The sequence below is a fragment of the Bidens hawaiensis genome, unplaced genomic scaffold (assembly GCF_021521415.1).
Source record: "Bidens hawaiensis isolate Kalapana, Puna unplaced genomic scaffold, B.hawaiensis_p1.1 tig00419364_1, whole genome shotgun sequence".
Taxonomy (NCBI): Eukaryota; Viridiplantae; Streptophyta; class Magnoliopsida; order Asterales; family Asteraceae; genus Bidens; species Bidens hawaiensis.
The window spans coordinates 219,774-232,238 of record NW_027504835.1 but is presented as its reverse complement, the minus strand read 5'-3'; the positions used below and the strand labels follow the sequence as shown (position 1 = coordinate 232,238).

General features: G+C 33.8%; 1 protein-coding gene across 1 annotated transcript; it reads left to right on the top strand.

Annotated features, from left to right (window-relative positions):
- The first annotated feature begins 4,124 nt into the window (after positions 1 to 4,124).
- LOC143608333 (putative inactive purple acid phosphatase 27) lies at positions 4,125 to 12,177 on the top strand. Its single transcript, XM_077083390.1, has 13 exons — positions 4,125 to 4,601; positions 4,716 to 4,803; positions 7,859 to 8,128; positions 8,704 to 8,812; positions 9,014 to 9,128; positions 9,305 to 9,437; positions 9,608 to 9,795; positions 10,006 to 10,192; positions 10,277 to 10,344; positions 10,431 to 10,512; positions 10,649 to 10,837; positions 10,902 to 10,982; positions 11,284 to 12,177. The coding sequence occupies exons 1-13, from the start codon at positions 4,264 to 4,266 to the stop codon at positions 11,338 to 11,340; spliced, it is 1,905 nt and encodes a 634-aa protein (XP_076939505.1). The 5' UTR covers positions 4,125 to 4,263; the 3' UTR covers positions 11,341 to 12,177.
- Positions 12,178 to 12,465: the final 288 nt, after the last annotated feature.

The window sequence follows — 12,465 nt, the reverse complement described above, 5'->3', positions numbered from 1 at the left end:
TTGATTGAGATAATAATGTTGGTGATTAATCGAGTTAGGTGACGCAAGAGTGCGGGCTCGTTTAACACTAGTATCATTTGGGTTTATTGTGTAAATTAACATTGGGTTTTATTTGTAATGACTCATGTAATTGGATTAGGCTTGGTAAAGTAGGGCCTAGTTGTTTTAATAAATAAATGAACCATATGTTTTCCTTACGCCCTATTTTTTTCTCTCTCTCGATCATATAGCAGAAAAGAGACCACCTTTACATCGAACATTCACAAAATCATCAAAATTCAATTCCGTCTACAAAAATCTGTCTTATTCGATAAATTATTGTGTGTAACCCATTAATATGTTTACTTGAAAGTTATTCTTCATAGATTAATCCAGACAATTGTTCAATAAACGATTAGTTTACATCATTGATCGAATTCATCATACATGTACGCAAATTTTACATCACGAGATGCATGAAAGTATGAAGCAAACATAGAAAAGTATGCCCATGCCAACAATGAGTCTAAGAACTTTGATTGGTTCTTTACTTCCTAAACACAAACACATGTATCGATCAAATATGTTTGTGGCTTCTATCAATAACGCCACCAATCTGAATTCGTATTAGAACTCTAATGCTCACATTGACGTTTTCCAAAGGAACTTGTGACATTTTTACTTGAAGGCTTTTCCTTGATAGATTACCGACTATAACCAATCTCTCAAATAAAAGACAAGATGTGAGTGTATTTTATGTTCATTTTAGTCTAGAGACACTGAAACAACTTTTCATTAAGAGATGTTGAGGGGTAGCTTCTAAAGCATAACAATTAGTGCTTTCTTTCCTTCATTTAGTTGGGTCCAATCACTATGAAACATGAGAATGTTTATTCTCAGCTGGATCAAATTCATTTATCACAAAAAGAAGAAATTGTTGATGGAAGAAATTATCTTTTGCTATATGGTGGGTTATTTAGAAGAGTAGAAATAAGAAGGATCTTTTAAGCGGACGACTTAATCTTCCGTCCAGGAGTTCGAGTGTGACGGTCCCCCGGAACCTGAATTGGAAAGGGATTGAAGACAACGCTTATTTTCGAGTCTATATTACATTTCTTGTTTCTTTGGATTGTAACTATGAACAAAAAGTACAAATAGATTGGGCCAAGTAGATCCAAAACCCTCTTATTTTCATGTAATTTTGTTTTTTTATTGTTTGGTTAGCTTTTTCTAATCAACTCCGTGAGTTTTATAAATCTATCGTTCAAAGAAAATATATATGTACACGCGTTTGTGGTTAAAAAAAGTAACTGTTGAAACCATGTAAAGCATGACATCCATATTTATGTTTTTTTATTTGTCCGACACCTATTAATCAAATGATTTATACCGTATAAATTACTTATCATTTTTACAGATATTTAAAACTAAATCTTCTTTAAGATGGTATTATTTGCTTTTTTAACTGTTATACAGTAGTTTAAGTAATTCCATTATAATAAAATAAATCCATTTGATATACATACAAACAAAAGAATTCTAATATTTCTATACTTCTATAATCTATAGCATACCAAACAGCTGACAAGTTAACCCACAAATTTTAACCCAATATGAACGGGCTAGACAGGCCCAAACAACACGTCTGTTTATTGAATAATTAAAATAAATATCTATTCCATTTATATCGAGGTGCGGTATAGTTTATAACCAGTTTTCTCACAAAACTGGAATATATTAAAAGATACACATAACGGGAATATATTGAGATGAGTTAGCCTGTATTATTTTAAAAAAAAATTTTAATTATAAACTTATTGGCTCCTTTATATTTCATAGAAACATCCAAACGATTTACAATGAAGTGGCAGGTAAGCGGGCAACAAGCTGCGCCGCAACCCCCTTTTAAATTAAAAAATTATTTAAAAAAAAATGTCTTCGGTTCAAGTTCCACTTCAAAACTAAATGAAGAGTTTCAGATTGGGTTAGTGTGTTTTTTCTCTATGATGAGTTCCCTCCTAATGGTCGTCTCCAGATTGAGAGTGATGGATCGGACAAATGCACGAGCTTCTCTTCTCTTTGAGGACGTGCTAGCGTAGCACCCCATAGGTTCGTCCATAAACAGGGAATGGAGATGAACGGGTTAGTCAGTGGCAAGTCAATGATCCAAACTGAGACTGACGGGGTAGATAAATGTGGTAGCTACCCTTTAAGGACGTGTCAGCTTAGTACCTCATAATTCATACTCATAGAATGGTAATGATTTAGTTGGTTAGTGATCCAAATGTTTTTGTAGTAGCGTCTTACATTTAAATTAAGTTTTCTTAAAATCAGTTATTTAAATGAAACAATATGCCTAGTATGTCCCAATTTATATACCAACCTAAATAAATAAACAAATAGAAACATAGGAAATTAAGTCGTAGACGCCAAATAAACAAATTAAGGATCAAAAGCATGTGCAACATAATTAACAAAAGGTACATGAAGCGTAATAAACCACGTACGACAATGGAATGAGAACACTATGTGAAATTCGGCAAAGCATATTCATATTCTATTTTCTAACTTTTGGACCCCATTCATCAAAAATGATTTTTCTTCTTCTCGAAAAAGACCACAAAAGATAATATTCCAACTGTCTCATTTAATATATATGTATAGCATGAACCTATTCTCAAAATAGCATAACATGAACACAAGAGAAAATTTTATGCCATAAAAAACCTAAATAACACGTTCACGGGTAGCAATGACAACGCTTAGAAAATCAGGGCGTGAAACGGTATTATATTTCTAGTGAAAAGATACAATACGCTAATGCTTAATGTACATTAACGTACGCGAATTCCGTTTTTCACGAATCGATCCATGAAATCACATCCAAACATCTCGGAATCGTCAATACATATCCAATCAGTCATTGCTTCACTGAAAAAAAACATCGATCAATTTTTCACTTTTTTCACAAATACGGTTTTTAACGTTTAACGAGCGTTTAAGGTTTTGTGAGCGTTTTAGGTTTTTGCCTTTGTGTTTTTGCCTTTGAGCGTCTCGCGTACCTTTCATACGTTAAGCATTAGCGTACAGTATCTCTACCCTATATTTCTATATATTTGTTGTAAATTACATCACCAACAAATTCAGTGATTTGTGGGTTATGTTTTGAATTTTCCTCCAAACTTTAAAAAATGGATAAGATACTTAGTACTTTAATCTACTTTTGAGTCCCTAATTTTCAAAATTCCAATGAAAGGAATCGATGATCATCTTCTAAAAGCTATTCCGTAAGACTATGTGATCGGAGAGATGGAAAGCGTCATTCCCTGCCAACTCGCTCACCCTACTTTTGCTTGTTCAACCACTACACAAGTTGAAGAGGACACCAAAAGGTATAGAGCCTTCGTGGGTGTTAGAGCATTTCCAACCCATCCCCTATATTTATGTGAGGAAAGTTTGTAAATTATAGTGTAAGTTTTTGAGTGGTTGTGAGTGTATATTATAAGGTGGAGAGAGAAAATGCAGTGATTTTTTTTGTAAATTTGGGAAAATTTTGTTTGTCTCTATTTATTTTTTATATTTGTTGAATTTGGTTGTGAGTAAATGAGAGAGAAAACTATAATGATAACGGTATAAAATAATATTATTTAATTGAACAGAAGAGAGAAATGTAATGTTTTATAATGTAATTATAAAGATGGAGATAGAGTACGGGACATGAATGTTCTTAGGCTTTTAACGACACCAAGGGGAAAGAGGGCGGGGCCACTTCCAATTACAACCAGCCAAATTAAATAAGTCACTCACATTTTTCTTAAAAAAAATTAAATAATGATTATTTTGTCGATTAAACCGTTACGCGTTTTTTAGTGAAAAGTTAATAAACACCCCACCGTCTAAGTAACAATTTTACGCCATTTAGTTACTCCACCACGCGCGCACACATATTCTAACTGAATAAAAATTTTCAAACAAGAATGTGAAAGCAAGTTGTGTGCTCTGGTGTTAGTTTTAATCAATAAGTATTTATAAGAAAAAAAAAGTACGTACGTGCTAAGTAATGTTAATCAGTTATTTGTATACAACTTATCTTATAAATCGCATATGGGTTGCAAGCTGGCCTTTCTTGATGCACCCTAAGAAGCAAAGACTTCTAGACGCCTGGTTCATATTTTGCCACTATATAATCACTTGCACCCATACATTTTTGTGGAGACACATACTGCAATGCCCATATATTAATTTCCCCCTAACATTTTAACTACTTATATATTCATTATTATTATGAACCCACCAAAATCTTCAATGTGGATTACATTTTTCTTGTATTGTTTACTTTCATTTTTGCATCATGGATCATCTTTATCTTCGGATGCTCGTTTAACGTCCATGAACCTGTCGGACACCATCGATGGGTTTCAAAACTATACCGCAATATCTGAGTTTCGTTTGCTAAACAGACGAAAACTTGGAGCTTGTTTGAACCCGAACCCATATATTGGAATAGAAGTAAGCCCGAAATCTACACTTTCCGATGACCAGATGGTCACGGTGACAGTTAGCGGGGTGTTGCATCCATCTAAGAGTGATTGGGTGGGTATGATTTCGCCAACGCACACAGAGTAAGTATATATACATGTCCTGATGTTATAATAATTATATATGTGTATGCATGCATGTATATATAGTTTGGAGAAGTAATTAGCTAGGTTAATATATATTGAAATGGCATGCAGTGTTGATGTTTGCCCTCAAAGCCTTCTTCTTTATGAGCAGACTGGTGATTTCAGTGATCTTCCACTCCTCTGTCATTATCCTGTCAAGGTAAGCCTTAATAACTCTAGCTATGTAATCATGTGTGTTTTTCATTTATTATTTAAACCTTCTAAATTAGTAAAATATGCAATTTCCAAGAAAAATTAATAATAATAATAATAATAATAATAATAATAATAATAATAAGCCAAGTCAATGCCTCTTGGCCTCAGGCCTAATGGTATACCCCTCAACAAAGTGGTACAGGTTTGAGTCCATATAGTGAGAACTTGATCTAATTCTAAATGTGGTCCTTTTTTTTTGGCTATATATATATATTTTTTCACAACCTGCTCAAGATTAACGATTGTATACTGAATATAAAGTCAATATAAGAACATTTAATTTTTGAGTTTGAAAAGCTTTAAATAAAATAAAAAAAGTAGAAAAAACATTTTTATTTGTAAAAATACAAAAATAACTTATAATAGAAAAGAGAATTCCATTATTCATACCGCAGGAAATATACAAATCAAATGAAAACATTAGTATGCTTTAGGGTGTGTTTTCACCGTTCATACTTAATAACAAACTTAATATTTCATGTTTTGGGTTAAAGTAATTTTACAAGAATTTGCATGTTAATTAATAAGCTAAAGTTTTGACAGCTCCTAGACCAAACGTTTCCAGGCAGGAATTTTGAGAAAAAAAAAAGAAATTGGAATGGCAAATGTTGCCTATAACGGGAAACCTACTCACTCCTACGTTACATCAAATTCACTCTCTGTTTTGGGATTGAACATTTGAACCCCAAAACCTTCCATCTAAAAGGCTCGCACCTCTACTACGTAGGTTCCCCCACTCAATGATGGAATTCCGAATTAATACACAATTATATTAAACTGCGGTTTTTTTCCTGTGATTTGTTCAAATGTGCGGTTTTAGTTCAATAGTTTCAAATTTGCGATTTTCGTCCCTGCGGTTTCATTTCACCTGCAATTAAACCCGAATTCATTAACTCCGTTAAGTCTTATCGTTAAACCTATCAGCGTGCCCTTCACGTGAGGGGCAATTTTGTCTCCCCCCCCAAATAAATGTCAATCCTAATTCGCAAGCCTCCTCATGTGAGGGGTTGGGTGTATTTGGGAAAAAAGATGAAATTGCCCCTCATGTGAAGGGCACGTTGATGGGGTTAACGACCTGACTTAACGGGATTAGTGAATTCGGGTTTAATTGCAAGTGAAATGAAACCACATGGATCAAAATCGCAAATTTGAAACTATTGGACTAAAACCACATATATGGACAAACCACATGGACGAAAAACGCAGTTCAATCTACTTTAAAACATATCTAATCATCTTTCTTAGTACAATACAACATTATTATCTTCGACCCATTTTTAATATTTATTCAATACCGGTCTATGTGGTTAGCTAGATTACTAAAAGGTTTTATAAGTTGTATGATTGAGGATATGTTGGTATACCGAAGATTTTGCATGGTAAGGATTTCGTCGATCATTTCGATTGAACACGCATCATATACATAAGATCTTCATTTTGTTGTTCTTTTTAGATCGAATGCAAGATGCATGAAAGTATGAAGCTAACACAGAATTGTTTGCTCATGTCAACATTGGTCTCATAGTTACTTCCTTAACACAAACACACCTACCGATCAAATTGGTCCGCAGCTGCTATCAATAACACTACGAATCTGAACTCGTATTAGAATTTTAATTAATGTTCACATTGACGTTTATTTAATGAACGTGTGAGTGTTGTGTATGAACGTATGGACACTTTGGTTTGCATATATATGTGTTTGTGGTGGGAACGTAAAGTTGAAGAGGGAAAGGTCTTCTAATGCATGCAAAATCCGTTGATGGAGGGTTGGCATTGAAAATAAAGTAGGATAACATGAAATAAGTGATCATAAAGATGAGAAAGTGCATAAAGTTGTACTATGAAATACTTTTGAGTTCTATGCATTCACACCCTTCACATTTACACAAAATAAATAATTAAAATTACAATGTTGGTGAATCAGAAATCAACCACACAATCACAGGTATAATAAACGAGACTGAAGAATCTTGTTCGCTACAATCGATCGACAATTACATACATCTTTTGGGTCTGTATAACCATAATTCTAAATGACGTGTCGTTTATGTATGCGACACAAGAAATAAAGTATACTTTCTAAAATGACTAATATTAGCCCTTTATATTTAGTTTATACTTTTAACGCTTCCCCTTAAACTAAATATAGTTCAATGTGGGTCTTAAACTTTCTTGACTTGTCTTTACAACAACATCGGTTCTTCATCTTCCAACACGAGATGGGCATCTTGGTCCTTTACTTTCGCCCTGTCTTTTCGTTTTATGTATTTGTATGCAAAGTGGCTGTATTCACACATTCATAGCATTTGAATTCGCTTTTGCCAACTTTGTTCTTGTTTCTTTCACTCATATTTTTCCATGTCCTCTTCCTCCTTTGAACGAGCCTTGTTCTCTACCACGATTTTGATCACTACGCCCTTGATCATTATCTTCTGGTTCGTCTTCCTATGGCTTCTAGTACAAATGGCATTGTGTCAATTTCTTGATATTGCTCGATAGATATCACAATTGGTAGAAATTCTTTGGACTAGCTATGATCCCATCCTTTTTGGCTTTTCGGTCGTGTGTGCTAACTCATTCAGAGAAAGATTATTAGCTGGAGAAGATAAAAGGACGAAGGATGAAGTTTGGTTGGGAGAAGACAATACAAGAAAGAAACATTTGTTGACACTGACATGTTAAAACTAGATTTTCTGATATCAGAAATAAGAGATTGCTAACTGATGATATTTATTACATGATGGAAACTTACTTCTATTAAACTAATCAAACCATAAAAATAACCTAAATAGTGGGGTTAGTGGGGATAGAAGGTGATGCTACCAGTACTCCATGAGTTACATACTTTCTAGAAACAAGGAAACATCTTCAAACAACTTAATTAATGATCGATCAAAAAGCATAAAAATTTTCCTAAGGCAACACTAGTATGATGCAATGCAGGCTTGATATGTTAACATTACTAGATTGCTAAAAACATTATGATTGCAATGCAGGCACAATATGTTACCAACGATCCCGGATATATTGGTTGCAAGAAGAAGGAATGTAAAAAGTTTGATAAGAGAGGCAAATGCTTGGTGACAACATGTAGTGCATCTATGACATTTCATGTTATCAACATTAGAACTAGTATCCAGTTTGTCTTCTTTGGTGCTGGATTTCAGGTGCCTTGTGTTTTAGCTAAATCTAGCGTACTCGAGTTTGAAAATCCAAAAAAACCATTGTATGGACATCTCTCTAGTGTTGATTCCACAGGAACATCAGTAAGAACTCCCCTATCAGCAGTTTTCCTATATAGTGTTATTTAGTATATATAAAGGAAAACACAGTAGAAAATTAACCAAGTTTCAAGTTTGTTCCAATTAAGTCAATCATACTTTTTAATTTTTGTCTCCATTAGGTCATTCAATTTTCAAGTTATCTCAATTAAGTCACTCAACTTTTAATTTGTGTTCTAAAACGAGGATAACTATTATATTACCGTAACCGATATTTTTACTTATAAAAAATTAAAAATAAATGTTGCTTTTAGTTATTTATGAAAATATAATATGAAGGTAAAAAAAAGATAGCATCAAAACACTCATTGCAAGTTGAGTGAGCTGATTAAGACACATTGAAAGTGGAGTGACTTGAATGAGATAATTTGAAAGTTGAGTAACCTAATTGAGACAAAAATAAAAGAAAGAAAATAGTATGAGTGAATTAGCATAAACAAACTTGAAACTTGGTTACGATTTTGAATGTTGTCTCTTAGTATCAACTTATATTTAAGATCAACATGTGATTAAATTAACTGCTTTTGTAGCTTAAAGTTAACTAATGGGTTCATGTGCAGATGAGATTAACATGGGTCAGTGGCGACAAAAATCCTCAACAAGTACAATACGCGAATGGAAAATCACAAGCTTCTCATGTCACCACATTTACCCAACAAAATATGTGCAGTATGTTTTTATTTTAAGCCATATCCAATTTGCTTTATGTGCTTACATCTTCCAACCACCGATCATCATTCAACACGTTATTTAACGGTGTTAATATTTGTTTACTAACACAGCATATATGGGTTATCTTACATATATACTTCATACTTGGTAACAAATTTAAACTCAATTAACCTAAATTATTTTCATGTTATATGTAAGCTTCTGGGTTACCAAGCCCTGCAAAAGATTTTGGATGGCATGATCCAGGATATATTCATTCTGCGGTTATGACTGGACTCAAGCCTTCTACAAGGTTCTCGTACAGATACGGAAGGTAAATTAACCAATGCTTTCATGAATAACTATATTAAATTATCATAAACGCGTAAAATTGAAATTCGTCAAAGAATACATATATAAATTGGGTCACTAAGGTAGGAAATGTAAAGAGATATGGGATGAGATGTGGCTAGTAAAGCTCAAATAACATGATGTATTTTCATTTTGTAGCAATTCCGCGGGTTGGAGTCCAAGAATCAACTTTAATACTCCACCTAGCGGTGGATCAGATGAACTAAAGTTTCTAGCATTCGGTGATATGGGTAAGGCCCCGCGTGATGCTTCTATTGAGCATTATATTCAGGTAATATGTTACCCGGCCTGTAATAACATCATATAAAGCAAAGCCTGAAAAATTGTATAACATGAAAACAACTAACACTATAAATTTGTGCATGGACCCAAACATACACTTAGGACTTTGTGGCTATCATTATTTTGATATAATTCTTTTTTGTATAATTATGGTTATAGCCTGGATCAATAACTGTCGTTCAAGCCATGGCCGATGAAGTATCGTCTGGAAATGCGGATTCCATATTCCACATTGGCGATATAAGTTACGCCACAGGTTTCCTGGTGGAATGGGATTTCTTCCTTCACCTTATAAGCCCAGTGGCTTCAAAAGTATCTTACATGACTGCAATAGGAAATCATGAAAGGTACATGATTCATTTTTTTAAAATGCTTAAATACCAAAATAATGAAGTGATGTTGATCACTTAACATGATATCAATAGAACTGTGCCTAGGAAATTAAAAAAAAAAGTTCGGAACTACTAGCCTAAACGACGACTTTCCAAATTACAGGAATACTATTATATTTTATAACAAATATGATAAAAACTAATTAATTGCGCGGATACTATTAGGGATTATGTGAATTCAGGCTCGGTATACATAACCCCGGACTCTGGAGGAGAATGTGGTGTACCTTACGAGAGTTATTTCCCGATGCCAACGCCAGCAAAAGATAAGCCATGGTACTCGATTGATCAAGGGAGTGTGCATTTTGTAGTAATTTCAACTGAGCATGATTGGTCTAAAACTTCAGAGCAGGTACAATACAAATCTTTAATATATGAAAAAATGAGATAATTGTAATATGATAACTAATATATGCATGTACATTATCTTCTATAGTATCAATGGATGAGTAAGGACATGGCGTCCATCGATCGATCAAGAACACCATGGGTGATTTTTACAGGGTAAATATGAGTATATATGCTTAAAAGAGAGAATATGTTTGGAAATATTATTTCAGCTAATCTTTGGTAGTTGCTAATTATTTCAGGCACAGACCAACGTATTCTAGTTGTGGAAGTGTTGACCCAAGATTTCTCCTACAAGTTGAACCCTTGCTATTGACACACAAGGTATCACCAAATGACATATGATTGTCTCAATATATTCTAAATCCATGGTCCGCTAAATTACTAGCTTTACATTGAGATTACTCTCGTCCAAATCTTGTTTTTTAAGTAATTTTCCAACCCTTGGTGAATGCACCAGGTAGACTTGGTTTTGTTTGGGCATGTTCATAACTATGAAAGAACTTGTGCGGTGTATCGGAATCAATGTAAAGCAATGCCAAAGAAAGGTGCAGATGGAGTGGACACATATGACAACAACAACTATGAGGCACCTGTTCATGCTATTATTGGGATGGCAGGATTCAAACTAGACAATTTCCCTCCAAAGGTGAATACATATCTTATTGTGTGTATTTAAAGAAACTTGCCAACATAAGTGTTATTAATTTCAGGCGGGTAGTTGGAGCATTTCAAGAATAAGTAAATTTGGATACGCTAGAGTACATACGACAAAGACGCAATTAGACTTTGAGGTATCTAACAAAACCATCATCGACAACTATAAATTGTATATGTTTTTGTATTCAACTCACATTCATAATATTTTTGCTTTAAAAACTTGTAGGAGTAATGGTTTCATGTTGTGTTTCAACTTTAAAAATTTTGCTATTTACGAAAAGTTTTAGTAAATATGTATTCATATATTTTTTATTGTGATATTACAGAAAGTTATCATTTATATATGTTTTTTAACTGTCTTGCATTGTGCCCTTCAAAGTAGTCATTTAGTCTATAATTAACTATAGGCCTAATTTTTGTCTGCTATTTTTGCAGTTTGTAAATGCATATACAAAGAAGGTTGAAGATAGATTTCGAATCATCAAAAGCTGAAATCCATAAATTTGTGGTGTTGTTTGTTTATCTAATCATGTATACTAAGAAGAAAGAGAGATGATGTTTAAACTCGTTGAGACTATATGATCATCACCAACGTAATGGTGATCACCTGCTGAGCAAAATACATGAATTGTGTGGGTGTGCGCGCGCATTATGATAGGGTAGAAGAACTATATAAGCGAAAAACATGAAATTAGCTTGTCATGCCTATACTGATTTTTAAGTTTGTGGAATACCAGAAGGGAATGGTTACTCGATGATAGTCATGTTATTGGCCATCATTAACCTGTGTGTCGGAGTAAATCCAACGTCCAAAAATCATAGTTCCCAGTTGGAACTAATGGTAGAACATGAACAACGGTTCACGACCCTCACCAAATAGCATTACTACTCATGTGTGAATTATCTATCATCATGAGTTTAAGATTCTTGCCAATTGCCCTAGGTAGTATTTATACTCTATAGCACTTGAAAGTAATTTAAGACTTGTCACTTCCCATCAAAAGGGAGAGTGACCTTGCGACTTAATTAGGCCTGTAAACAAACCTAACGTTTGGTAAACGAAAGTTGATAATTAAGCTCTATGGTGTATAACTGTGTATATGGACATGTTAACTCAAGTAAAACTAATGGGATGAGGCCCAAAATATAGTAATTAGGTGGCTATTGCACCAACTCTCCAAAATACAAATTTAGATCAGATTACTTTGCTGATGTTGTATCAAAGTATCAAAACGGTGGTGTAAGGCTTTTGGCCCAAAATGGTTTAGTGTTGGCCTATTGGGCCGACCTTAGGCCTAAGTGTGAAAATTACATTTTTAGTCAATTTACTTAGTTTATTAAGCTCGAATTTTACTACTCTCATATGAAAGTATCTTTGAGTATTTAGAATAAACAGTTTAATGTCCTTGGAGTCTAATGTGGCGTAGTGGTAAGAAGTTTGAGTTTCTTAATGAGGACCCCGAGTTCAATTCTCACTTATAATATCAATCAGTCTCTCGTCTCTCATGAAAAGTTGATGATGTTGATATTATAATTTTAGTCAGGTTCATGACATGAAAACAGGCATCTAATTTCTTAGTCTAGAATGAATAGATATTTCCATAATAGGGTATTAAT

Bases quoted from the DNA above. Each gene is read 5' to 3' on its own strand.
- LOC143608333 (XM_077083390.1), top strand. From the start codon at position 4,264: ATGAACCCACCAAAATCTTCAATGTGGATTACATTTTTCTTGTATTGT. The intron at 10,193-10,276 runs GTACAATACAAA...TATCTTCTATAG, and splicing joins GGTCTAAAACTTCAGAGCAG to TATCAATGGATGAGTAAGGA. The intron at 10,513-10,648 runs GTATCACCAAAT...TGAATGCACCAG, and splicing joins CCTTGCTATTGACACACAAG to GTAGACTTGGTTTTGTTTGG.